Below are 12,500 nucleotides of genomic sequence, written 5' to 3'. Positions count from 1 at the left end.
AAAGGGTATAGAGAGAGATGAGTCAGGGGGGTTTGCTGGCTAACTCGTGCAATCAACGAGAAATTCCTTCGCCTTAATAAGCTAGCTTTGGTTGCTAAGCAAGCCCGGTTCTCCGGGCTTTCTCCCTTCTCGACCTGACGAAGGAGATATTCATTCCATTCAGGCGGGTAAGGGCTTGGCTTGACCGTGTCTTTTCTCGGGTCGGAGGCGAAAACTGGAAAGTTCATCATTCAGTGGTGGGCTGTTCATAGAAAAGAAGGCGTCGCCCAAGGAAGGAGTGGGAGATCTGGATAGAGTCTCGCTCATAGAAGAAGAGTACGCGCGCTATCGCGCTACGGCTTAGGCGGCCGTTGATCGGATCAGATAGCCTTTCTACATCAAATCTACATCAAAGGCAACCAACCGCACATCAAATTCCGATCAAGAACTTGGAGGGATGGCTGAGTGGTTTAAGGCATTGGTTTGCTAAATCGACATACAAGAAAGATTGTATCATGGGTTCGAATCCCATTTCCTCCGGCATCCGAAGTAAAGTAAGGCGGGCGTGAGAGAAAGAACCTCTTGGTGGAGTCCCCCGGAGGACAGAATAGCACTACTTAGTGACTAGGAGCGGAGAGCCCGTTGCGCCTTGTTTTTCTTTGACCGACCTATCTTCTTTCTAGTTGCAAGCTCCCTCCGGCTGTCCAGTCCCTGGGCGGCTCTCGGTTCTTGAGCATGTTGGGAGATTAGGCGGCAGTTGAAAGAGCTGCTCGAAAGCTTGACGAACAAGCGAAAAAAGCCCTAACTATTTTTTTAGTAAAGTCAAGGGCTTTTCCCTTACGTCTGTTGTGGTAAGGTAGGGCCCTATTCGATGAAGAAAACAGACTTTAGGAAAGTGGTTCAGGTAGCTCAGCTGGTTAGAGCAAAGGACTGAAAATCCTTGTGTCAGTGGTTCGAATCCACTTCTAAGCGGGCGAAGGGTCCAAAGGTCGCAACACCGGGAGCAAGCCGGATTTGGAAATTCAAGTTCAAGAGTCAGCCAGTTAGATCTGATTGGGGAGCGCTCCTGCACTATACGGCTTTTTGGCGTCCCCCTATCTTGTCTTGCTGGAGGCGGGTTTGATAAAAAAAGCAGTTGATTCTTCGGATTGGTTCTCGCATCCCTGTGCCTCGAATGAACCAGTAGCTTACGAGTTCGCTTTGAGTCTTCATCGATCGGGTGGATCTATATGCTCCGGGGTGGTGAGACGAGGTGTAGCGCAGTCTGGTCAGCGCATCTGTTTTGGGTACAGAGGGCCATAGGTTCGAATCCTGTCACCTTGATGTGATGGTACAGTCAGTAAGAATGACATGATACATGAGCAAGTAGGCGGTGATCTTTTTATCATCTTTCTTGCAGGCATTGAATGAGCCAAATCCCTTGATTGCCAGTTTCATGCGGTGTCTAGTCGCATCGGTACGGGATTCCCTATGCCCCTCCTCTTTGGTGTAGTTTACGTTAGTTTCTCACAAGTTTCTCACACAGGAAGTGCTACTCAAACTGAGCTAAACCTGTCTTCTTCTTCCTTTCCGTTCTACCACCAATCTCTGTACTGGGGCATCTATTTTCCTACCCCGGTATCCGTTTTACTTGTTCCCGGCCGAACCCGCTCTTACCCCATCTCCTCTTCTTTTTTTCTTTTTCGGAAATGAGTGATGTTCAGAACGAGCTTTTCGGTCAGACTAGTTTGCAGTCCTAAATAAGTAAGGGGAAAATGGTCGATCGGGAAGCTTACCTTTCACTTCGACTAGCTTCAAGTAAGAACCATATTCAAATAAGTTACTGACCACTCTCGCTATCTCCCATCTACGGCGTAGCTACGGCAGGAGGAAGTGACAACGAACAGTACGCTTATGACTTCACTCGCTATACGCTTCAGACTAGGGTCTCCTTTGCGAAAGCAAATTGAGGTAGAACTACCCACTAAGCTCCTTCCTTGCTTAGCTTAGCAAACTACCTTGATTCTATTCTTGTCCGATTTTCCCTGGGAAACTCCTAATGAAATACCTTTTGTCTATCCGGACTGCCTTAGATGCGGATTGGCTTATCTCTTTGCACAGACCAACTTACACCTAGCCTCTTCAGAAGGCGGCTTCGGAACATCCACCTCTACACCCCACTACTATGATGGGTTCCACTTCATTATTTGTTGACCTCCACTCGTATCAGTCCGTCTTCGCCTAACTGGCTACACTTCAACCATCCTCACCTAATAGTTGTCATAAGTCAACAGTCTTTATAGGACTAGGCTTGCACCTCGGTATAACTAGAAAGGTTTATCTAATGCGAACTAGACCGAATTCCAGAAAAGAGCACTTGGGGATTGGTTAGCTTCTCTGGAAAAGAAGTTCGGGAATGGAGAAATCTCACAAGTCGAGGTAAGAAGAGTCTTTTGAATGGAAACCCCGGAAAGGTGGAAACTATGCTTTCATGCCCGCTTTTCTCTCTGCTTTCGGGTATGAATCCCTTCTTTTATCTCATTTAGCAGCTACCTTCCCGCTTAGAGTTGGATCTTAGAAACTGGGGTAGGATTTGAAAGTACTTCGTAGCTAGCATTCCTTCTGATCTAAGCCTTTGAGCTGCTTTCCCTATCTCTTCTCCATGGATCACTGAACATGACTTCTATATATACACAATTTTTTGCACTTCTGAAAAGTCTCATTCCCCAGCGAATATCCATAGAAGGAGAGCAACTGACCAGCTTAAAATAGGTAAAGAAAGAATCCTAATTCCAACACCTAGTCTCGGTCGGTAGGGAAGGACAAACTCGAATGAACTCGGCTAATTGGTTGTTAAGAAAGATCTTAGGGGCAGACAATAAGAGCTTAGAGTGGACGCTCTGAGGGCTTAAACTCCGGAATTCGAAACCCTCAGAGAAATGCAAAAGCAAGAAATGTCACCAAAGCTCATATTGGAATTGGCTTTCCATGGTAGTGCCTTTAATGACGCGCCTTTAAGCTAGGGACATCTTGAGTTGGCTCATTGCTTGGCTGAAGGGAGTGTCAATGCTGACATTCAATGGGTTGATAGGGACTCCACCTCTTCCTCTTTCCTCTTGACCGAATCTGTAACCTTCATTAGCAGATTCATTTTCTGTGGTTTCCCTGATCAAACTAGAAGTTACCAAGGAACCATGCATAGCACTGAATAGGGAACCGCCGAATACACCAGCTACGCCTAACATGTGAAATGGGTGCATAAGGATGTTGTGCTCAGCCTGGAATACAATCATAAAGTTGAAAGTACCATAAATCCCTAGAGGCATACCATCCGAAAAACTTCCTTGACCAATCGGGTAGATCAAGAAAACAACGATGGCAGCTGCAACAGGAGCTGAATATGCAACAGCAATCCAAGGTCGCATACCCAGACGGAAACTAAGCTCCCACTCACGGCCCATGTAACAAGCTACACCAAGTAAGAAGTGTAGAACAATTAGTTCATAAGGACCACCGTTGTATAACCATTCATCAACGGATGCTGCTTCCCAGATCGGGTAAAAGTGCAAACCGATAGCTGCAGAAGTAGGAATAATGGCACCTGAGATAATATTGTTTCCGTAAAGTAGAGATCCAGAAACAGGTTCACGAATACCATCAATATCTACTGGAGGAGCAGCAATGAAGGCAATAATAAATACAGAAGTTGCGGTCAATAAGGTAGGGATCATCAAAACACCAAACCATCCAATGTAAAGGCGGTTTTCGGTGCTGGTTATCCAATTGCAGAAGCGACCCCATAGGCTTTCGCTTTCGCGTCTCTCTAAAATTGCAGTCATGGTAAAATCTTGGTTTATTTAATTATCAAGGACTCCCAAGCACACGAATTTTCTATACTAAAAATGAAAATAGAAAATGGAAGGCTTGTTATTCAACAGTATAACATGACTTATATGTTCGTGTCAACCAATCCATAGAATTTCGAAATGACAGTGGGTTGCCCGGGATTCGAACCCGGAGCTAGTCGGGTGGAGTAGATAATTTCTTTGTTATGTTAGTTAAATAAAGAAAAACCCCTCCCCAAGCCATGCTTGCATTTTTCATTGCACACAGCTTTCCCTATGTGGACACCATTTTCTTTCTTATAAATATTTTTCAAAAAGTTGAATACTCAGTTGATTTAACCCTTAATTCCCAAACTACATCAACATTTCAGAAGAGTGGAAATCCCATTTTGATTTGGGATTGACCAAAAAATATCCAAAAACCAAATCCGACTTCTATAGATTCTTCGCAAAATTGAAGAAGCTTTTGGGAAGGCCAAAAAAAGAACGTCTTCGTCCGTCCTAAGAAATTCTTCCAATAATTCCGAGCCTATGTCTTTTCAAGAAGCTAGAAAAGACAAGAAGTGGATTGAAGCCATGGATGAAGAGATTCGAGCCATTGAAAAGAATGACACATGGGAGCTAGTACCACGACCACTTAATCAGCAAATCATTGGTGTCAAGTGGGTGTATAAGGCAAAGAAGAATGACAAGGGAGAAGTTGAGAGGTACAAAGCCCGGTTGGTAGCGAAAGGCTATAAGCAAAAACATGGAGTTGATTATGAGGAAGTGTTTGCTCCGGTGGCCCGATTGGAGACAATTCGGCTACTAATCTCACTCTCGGCGCAAAATCATTGGAAGATACAAAAATTGGATGTTAAGTCCGCTTTTCTCAATGGATACCTTAAGGAGGATGTGTATATTGAGCAACCACTCGGTTATGTTGTTCAAGATCATGAAGATAAAGTTTTGAAGTTGAAGAGGGCACTCTATGGGCTCAAGCAAGCCCCTCGAGCATGGAATAGTCGTCTTGACAAATATCTGCAAGATGATGGATTTTCAAGATGCCAAAGTGAGTATGCACTTTATGGGAAGGTGGAAGATGGACACGTGCTATTTGTTTGTGTCTACGTGGATGATCTCATCTTCACCGGAAGCAATCCGAGGATGGTTGAAGATTTCAAGAAGTCCATGGCTCAAGAATTTGAAATGAGTGACATGGGATTGATGTCGTATTATTTGGGAATTCAAGTAAATCAAATGGAGGAAGGAATTTGCATCTCTCAAGAAAGCTATGCAAAGGATGTGCTAAAGAAGTTCAACATGCTTGGAAGCAAACCGGTGAGCACGCCGATGGAGCATGGAGCAAAGTTGTCCAAAACTAAGGAGAATGAAGACCGTGTTGATTCCACCACATTCAAAAGTCTTGTTGGAAGTCTAAGGTACTTGACTTGCACTAGACCAGATATTTGATTTTCGGTTGGAATTGTGAGTCGTTACATGGAAGTTCCTAGCCAAGCACATTGGATGGCGGCAAAGAGGATACTTCGATATATCAAAGGTACCCTTCGTTTTGGCTTGTTTTATTCATCTTCCAATACTTCCAAGTTGATGGGATATTGTGATAGCGATTATGGTGGAGATATTGACGATAGAAAAAGCACTACGGGATTTGTATTTTTCATGGGATAAAATCACATACATCAATTACTTACCCTTTAGAGAATGTTGATAACCAACACAAAAAAGTGACCCTTTAGAGAATGTTGCTAACCAACACAAAAAAGTGACCCTTTAGAGAATGTTGCTAACCAACACAAAAAAGTGACCCTTTAGAGAATGTTCAAGTAGTTGCGCAGAGAACACAAATTTTAGAACCTTTAGACAATGTTGAAGTAGTTGGTCAGAGAAAGATAGTACGAAACACAACACACAAGCTTAAGTAGTTGGTCAGAGAAAGAAAGAACACAAACAAAGACAAACCATAGAGAGAGATAGTAGAAAAGACAACCCTTTAAGTAGTTGGGCAGACAAAGAACACAAACAATTGCTTAGATAGTTGGTCAGAAATAGAGAGAAAAAGCAGGTACAGAGATGATAGGTAGGGAAAAGAAGACAGATGCAGGAGGGAAACACACACAGGAGAGAGAGCGATAAACAGAAAGAGACCCAACACAAACAAAGGAAAGAAAGACAACAAAACCAGAAACCTAGAGATACAACCGAATGGATGCTGCAATTCATATGGGGCCCCATATATGTCCTACTTTGTCGATTCTTGATTCCTATCGCCGGTTTCTATTTTCTTTGTCGGGATTAGGTTGTGCTCAACCCCCTCCGAGGGGAGACCCAATTGTGACCTCTACTTCTGAGGGAAAAAGTTGTCGAAAAAGAAAACCACCATGAACATGTTTGATCTACGCGGGTTAGCACTCCCCCAAAGCAGTCTAGGGCAGCCCAACCCCTCAAGTTGGCATAATTCTTATTTGTCCGATGTTCCTCGTTTAATTGATTTCAAGTCCGATGTTTCCCGATTCAGTGATTGTCAGTCCGATGTACCTAGTTTTATGCATTCCCAGTTCGATGTTCCTCGTTTTTTGCATTCCCAGTCCCGTAGTTTGCTTTTGGCTTATCAGTTTGGTAGTCATAATCTGATCAATAGACATGAATGGTGCTATCCCATGAAAAGAATAGGGATAATGAATCGATATGAAAATCGAAATATGAGACAATTGAATGTTCATACAAGAAAGTTCCACATTGGTGACTCGTTTTGGGATCGATTTCTAAATGAACTAGAAGCTCTTACCGTCAGTAAAGAATCAAAGCCTATCGAAAGAGTAGTCAAACTCCTGGTGGATTTCGAGAAAACCGGTCATATAGATTATATTATGCTAGAGCATGAGATTGAGGATGTGTCCCTATTCCCTAAGGAAGGAAATACCTACAAGGCTGTTGCCCGCTTAATGAAGATGGTATTCAACATGGAAGAACCTCCTAAGTTATACATGCATAAGAAGTTACCTAGTGTTATGTATGACCGGTATATATCTCCCCTCGGTGTGCACACGCTGGAAGCTATTATTTTGGTGGTGCTGGGGTTAGCATTCAGTGGTATTAAAGTCAGAACAATGGTAAGAGCAGCAACCTTCATTGAGTTGTTGGATACAACAATTCGAACGCAAGTTTCTAGACTTCAAAAGAATCCTTTGGATAATAAGCCTGATACTTCCACCCTTAAAGAGAGGATGTTAGGGGAAACCCTGCTCAGTTATATAACAAAACATGGTATACTTCACTATGAGCTAACTCACGAGGGAACTGCAGTAGTTAAAGAGAAAGGTAAGGGTTATGTCAAGACAAGGCTAAACCTAGTTTGTAACTTCGAGATAAGTGAACTCCCAGCTATGCTCAATCTTCCAATGGTTTGCAAGCCGGTGGATTGGCACATCCCAGATGGGCGCACATCGTCTTCGGGCACTATTCGTGTATCTGACCTTCAAGGCGGTTACTTAAACCAACCTAACATGGAAGTGTATAATCGCATTAGTCTTATGTCATCCAAAAACCTCGTGAATTTCAACATTGAATTAAAGAGAGAGAAATGTGATGAAACGTTGACCTTATTGAATGGGCTTCAGGGCCAAGCATTTCAGATTAATAAAAAGTTGTTGAACTTTATCAAGGGGAATCGTCCTGCCCTAGAAAAGGAAGGACTGCTTATGCCCGAGCTACTTGCTAGGGTCAACCCTAAAAAAGCATTGGATCTGATGAGATCCTTCTATTTTCAGAATCTAGAGGGGATACAGGAAAAGAATAGCCTTGAAAGCCTCTTGATGGAAGTATCTGTTAAGATACAACAAGCCTTTACTGAGGGTTTAATACTGCAGGTTGCTTCTGCCTACGAAGGATATGATTTCTATCTTCCTGCCTTTTTGGATTTCCGTGGTAGAATCTACCGTTCGGGTATATTGCATTTCCACGAGCGTGATTTAGCTAAAAGCCTGCTCTTGTTTTCTCAAACAGGCCGGGTGTTTAATAACACATCCTTTCCGGAAAGTCGGGATATAATAGAAACATCCACCGCTTTTAAATATCAAAAATTCATGAATTATGAGGAGGCTCTGAAATGGTATAAAAATAAGAAATCTTATCTCTCGAACTCGTATGAGAATATAATAAGCACAGCAAAAGATGCGAGCGATCCGTTTCAGTTCATGGCGAAAATCCTCCTTAATGAGTATGATGATAAAGATGAATCAAATAGGGTTACGCCTATAAGTCAGGATGCATCTTCCAGTGCTTATCAAATAATGAGTTACTTTTTGCTTAACTACGAAATGGCAAGGAGTACAAACCTCTTATCCAGCAATGATAACAAGATCAAAGATCTGTATACCCTCATGCTTGAGGAAATCAAGTCCTTTTTAAGGGAGAAAATTGATGATAAAAACATCTTGAACATCATACTGATAGCTATGAATAGAAAACTAGTCAAACAACTATTCATGCCCATGGTCTATGGGAAGACACTCAAAAGTATGGAACAGGATATTAGCGAGCATTATGGGGCTTACCTTAGCAGGCGGGATTCATCTTCTCTTGCGAGACTTGTTAAAGAGTTCTTTATCTATAAGTATCCCGATATTGATAACTTTTTGAAGTTGATTGCCACCGTCGGTTGGTTATGTTCGACTATGGGTAGAGCTGTAGTCTATAGCACTCCCTTTTTCTCAACAAAACAAGATTATATGTCTTTCGATAAAGAAAAGATAACGGTCACAGATAGGAAGACCCGAAAGAAAAGAACCATCACTGTGAATATACCAACCACAAAGAGGGATAAGCGAAAGACAAACACCTCAACGTGCGCAAACTTCATCCATCAAAAAGATGCGTACATAGCCATGAAAATGATTGAAGCCGTTGTAATAAGAAATATTGATCCTATCTACACTGTTCATGATAACTTTATCACTATACCGCTTTTAGCAAAAGAAATACCGAATTTATATCTATCCATCTTTGAGCAGATGAAGCATCCACTTTCAATAGTGAATGAATTTCTCATAACGAATTTAGTGAACCCTTATTACGAGAAAACAAGAGAACACCCACTGCATTCATACAAGGGGTTGCTGGCACCTATACCAGTTGAGGATCTTCTCAATTTCCTTATAGAAGTAGACACAAAGAAAGATAAAAGGAGAGAAAAGTACCAACTATTAATTCAATATTACCAGAAGTATTCAGAATCGGTGTGGTGCAAGGAAACAGGAGAACAGAAATGGGGGGCATTTAAAGAGGAACTTATTAATGGGAGGAAAGACAACTTCAGCTTGCATTACTAAGATTGGGATAGGAGAACTACATTTGATCTGATACCCGAAGTCTCCTGGTGGTGGGTTATGTAGGCGTCAAGCCAGCTCTTGACTCGATCTTTGGTGCTGCTGCTGCGGGGAGCCCTTCCACACCTCTGCTTCCTGTAAAGTGGGATACTATCGAAGTAGCAATCCTAGGTCCTACCAGGATGTCTTTTTGTTGTTGGTTTCTTGACTATCATTCTCTTTTTCTAAGCTTTCATTGGCAGGCTTTTTCTCAGTAGTGTCAGAGTCCTTCTTCTCTAGATCCTTTCGAAGGAATTCTAGAATTGTATTAGCGTCTTCATTACCAACATCCCTAACTTTTATAGGTTGGGTGTCAACCCACTGGGGTTTTCCTTCTTGACTGCCTTGTGGTGGGTGATAGATCGGCAACCTCTTCGTGCTGTCAGGCAGAGAGAGTTTGAAATTCATTTTCTCTTTCATGATTTTGAGGTGTTTCAAAGAGACTCTGAAATCTGAGTGAATTGTATGTTGCTCTGTGTGATACGGATCTTGTAAGACTGTATGGAACCACTCTTCTGTTACATACTCCTTAGCAGCCCCTTTGAACTTCAAGACATTGTCTTTGTCTTCGTTATACTCAAAATAGGCCTTTGGCGCAGCAAAGATACAGTATCTGGGTGTTGATTCGAGTTTGAATTTCCCTAATTCCGTGGATGAGATGTATTCGTCTGGCAGCGGGTTTTGAAGAAATACAGAGTCGGTATCGGTATATAAGCAGTCCGGCCTAGATATAAATGGATACATATGAATACGAGCATAAGCAGTTATAGCAGCGGATATATGAACCGCAGTCATTGTAGGGGGTTTCCATTCATTTGAATCTGAAAAGGGTTTGTTCACTATGTACTGAACAATATAGCAGTCATTGGTAAGCTTATATGCAGATTGAAAACCGGAACTAGAGATATATTCCTCGCTTTTGTTCAATTATAAATAAATAAGCACTTTGATGGAGATTTATAGCATCATTCAAGTAAATACAGATTGAGATCGTAGAAACATGAGCTTGTGATATAGCTACACCTAATTCCAGACCGGTTAATGCAAGAACTATAAATAAAGGACCAGGATCCCCTATGAAATAGAAAAGATCATTCATACATAGCATAGTCCAAGCGGACCCACTTAAAATCTTTACTGAACTATGACCGGCCATCATATTAGCAAATAAACGTATTCCTAAGCTTAATGCGCGAAAACAATGAGGGATTAGCTCAAGGAGTACTAAAAAAGGTGCTAACGGAAGTGGGACTCCTGCGGGTAATGAGAAGCTTAAAAAATGAAGCCCATTTTTTTGAAATCCCACTATAGTAATGCCAATAAAAAGAGAAAATGAGAGACCCAAAGTAATGAGAAAATGACTTGTAACTGTGAAGCTATAAGGTATCATACCCTGGAGATTACGAAATAACGAAAAAGTAAAAGTAACCGAGATGCAAGGGAAAAACTTTTCTTTCACATTTCCGGAAAGACCACCTATTTGTTCCTTTACCAGGTTCGGCACGAAATCATAAATAAGCTCTACCAAGGATTGCCAAGCATTTGGTACTGACTTTCCTCCTCCCTTTTTAGTAACAAAATGAACAAAAAGTAGGAAAAAACTGAGAGTGAGTAGCATAAACAAAGATGGATTTGTGAATGAGAAATACAAGTCTCCTAGTTTCATAGGAATCAATGGAAGAATCTCAAATTGCTCAAGGGGGCTGCGGATGAAAAACTTTTGAAAGGCATTCTGAAAGTCTGCGTCCGCGGTCCCTGCTCTGTTTAAATTATCTAAAATGTCTTGTAAAAATTCAGCATTATTGCTTTCTCCATGCAATTCCTCGGCTACAGCTAGAATGATGTCTTCAGGAACCTCAGCTTCAGCTCCCAACATTAATTCTTCTACTTTCTCGCGGATAGCACTTTGTCTCTCTACGATATTTTCACTGGGCGGGTTAATAAGACCAGGATGATCCTCATAAATTCCGTCGGAATGAGAAGGAGCCAGAGTCAAAGTAGAATCGGTAATAGTCGTCGTAGACTGATCCGTACGATTAGTTATCGCAGTACTAGTAGTACTACTAGTTCCGAATGGATTTATAACAGTAGAAGTATCACTGGAACTTGAACTTCGAAATGGAAACATGATTGATTGAGAATAAATGATTCCCTCCAGACAGAAAGAAAGTCGGAGTAGTGAAGAAGGATAGAACTTTTTTTGGTTGTTGACCAACGGAAAAGATGGGATTATTTGGACAAAGGCGTAGAAGAGAGGGGCATGATCTTCAAAGCCTTTTTCCTCTCTTAAGAGAACCCCCTTTTTGGTTTTTGGATGGTGGGGGTCAGGTCAGACGTAGTTCTACCGCAAGTTAGGGCAGCGGCAAGCCCACGGAGCGGCGGAAATCCTGGTCGGTGAAATGGCGATAGAATTCCCGGTAAAATTCCGATTGTCTAGCCACTCCCTCGTCGGAGGGCAGCTGGTTTATAAAGGAATTGAGACTACCGTCCATGATATGCCATTGAAAGGGATGGTTTAGGCCGCTAACCGGCTCCACCTTATATTGAAGAAAGTTATACGCTTCCCTTCTGATATCATCATAAGGGGAAAGCCTCATAATTCTTGAAATATTTCTTTCTGTAATCAGAAGATGGTGGAGCCTATCTTGCAATATAGCTTTCCTCTCCAAAAAGAGTAATTCGTTATATTCCCGATCCCAAATTTCTCGATAATGGTTCACATTCAGAGCTTGATCGAAGTGCTCTCGAACAAGTCTTTCATATTCGCCATTCATATTCTGCGGGGGTACATTATATAAGTTTTGCTGCTCCAGAACTCTGATTCGCGCAAAGAGTTCATTTTCGTTATCCACCATAAGAACATTTCGAAAAGTAGTAAGGGATTCAGAAGTCGAGGAAGACTCCAATACAGGAACACTAGTTATGGAACTACCTGATTGGGACTCCGCATTTGAATGCGACCCCGACGAGACATGTAAACCCCAAGAAAAAGTAGCCGTCACACCGACAAAAGCCAGGATTTTTTCAAAAATGAGGAAACGCATCAGATGCGAGAGACATACTACCAGCACATATATAAGAACTACTAAAAAAAACAAAAACATCTTCTTTTTTTTTGTTGAAAAAATGGAAAGGGAAAGTAGGGCTTTATACATCATCATAAAATTGATTACCAAAGAAAATATGAGAAAAAAAAGAAAGAAAGATGCAGGTCTAGTCATTATAGCGGTTCCTTCTGATCCTAGAAAACGTCCGAAAAAACCTGCTACGGAACTACCGAGGAGGGGCAAAAATACGATAAGTAGATACATAATTTCGAGTGTGATCAGAC

The 12,500-nt window shown here is 41.8% G+C and overlaps 4 protein-coding genes, 2 non-coding genes and 1 pseudogene across 6 annotated transcripts; 3 read left to right on the top strand and 4 right to left on the bottom strand.

The window, feature by feature from the left end:
• Positions 1–877: 877 nt before the first annotated feature.
• TRNAF-GAA (transfer RNA phenylalanine (anticodon GAA)) lies at positions 878–951 on the top strand. Its single transcript has one exon. It is a non-coding gene; the product is annotated as a tRNA-Phe (tRNA).
• Positions 952–1,227: 276 nt separating this feature from the next.
• TRNAP-UGG (transfer RNA proline (anticodon UGG)) lies at positions 1,228–1,302 on the top strand. The gene has a single exon. It is a non-coding gene; the product is annotated as a tRNA-Pro (tRNA).
• A 1,638-nt stretch (positions 1,303–2,940) lies between these two features.
• LOC127240800 (photosystem II protein D1-like) lies at positions 2,941–3,893 on the bottom strand. Its single transcript, XM_051259627.1, has one exon. The coding sequence runs from the start codon at positions 3,795–3,797 to the stop codon at positions 2,973–2,975; it is 825 nt and encodes a 274-aa protein (XP_051115584.1). The 5' UTR covers positions 3,798–3,893; the 3' UTR covers positions 2,941–2,972.
• A 2,291-nt stretch (positions 3,894–6,184) lies between these two features.
• Positions 6,185–9,133, top strand: LOC127240814 (probable DNA-directed RNA polymerase). The gene has a single exon (XM_051259636.1). The coding sequence runs from the start codon at positions 6,185–6,187 to the stop codon at positions 9,131–9,133; it is 2,949 nt and encodes a 982-aa protein (XP_051115593.1).
• On the bottom strand, positions 9,130–9,964 carry LOC127240813 (DNA polymerase-like). The gene is made up of 2 exons (XM_051259635.1): positions 9,309–9,964; positions 9,130–9,265 (listed from the first exon to the last, which is right to left on the bottom strand). The coding sequence occupies exons 1-2, from the start codon at positions 9,962–9,964 to the stop codon at positions 9,130–9,132; spliced, it is 792 nt and encodes a 263-aa protein (XP_051115592.1).
• LOC127240797 (ATP synthase subunit a-like) lies at positions 9,960–11,303 on the bottom strand. The gene has a single exon (XM_051259624.1). It carries the CDS (start codon positions 11,295–11,297, stop codon positions 10,068–10,070), a length of 1,230 nt encoding a protein of 409 aa, XP_051115581.1. The 5' UTR covers positions 11,298–11,303; the 3' UTR covers positions 9,960–10,067.
• A 1,131-nt stretch (positions 11,304–12,434) lies between these two features.
• The window catches only part of LOC127240794 (ATP synthase subunit alpha, mitochondrial-like), a 2,781-nt pseudogene continuing 2,715 nt past the window's right edge, over positions 12,435–12,500 (bottom strand).

The sequence above is a fragment of the Andrographis paniculata genome, unplaced genomic scaffold, assembly GCF_009805555.1.
Source record: "Andrographis paniculata isolate CXL003 unplaced genomic scaffold, ASM980555v1 Contig7END, whole genome shotgun sequence".
NCBI lineage: Eukaryota > Viridiplantae > Streptophyta > Magnoliopsida > Lamiales > Acanthaceae > Andrographis > Andrographis paniculata.
Note: the sequence above shows the minus strand (reverse complement) of the source record. Positions and strands in the feature narration are given on the sequence as shown.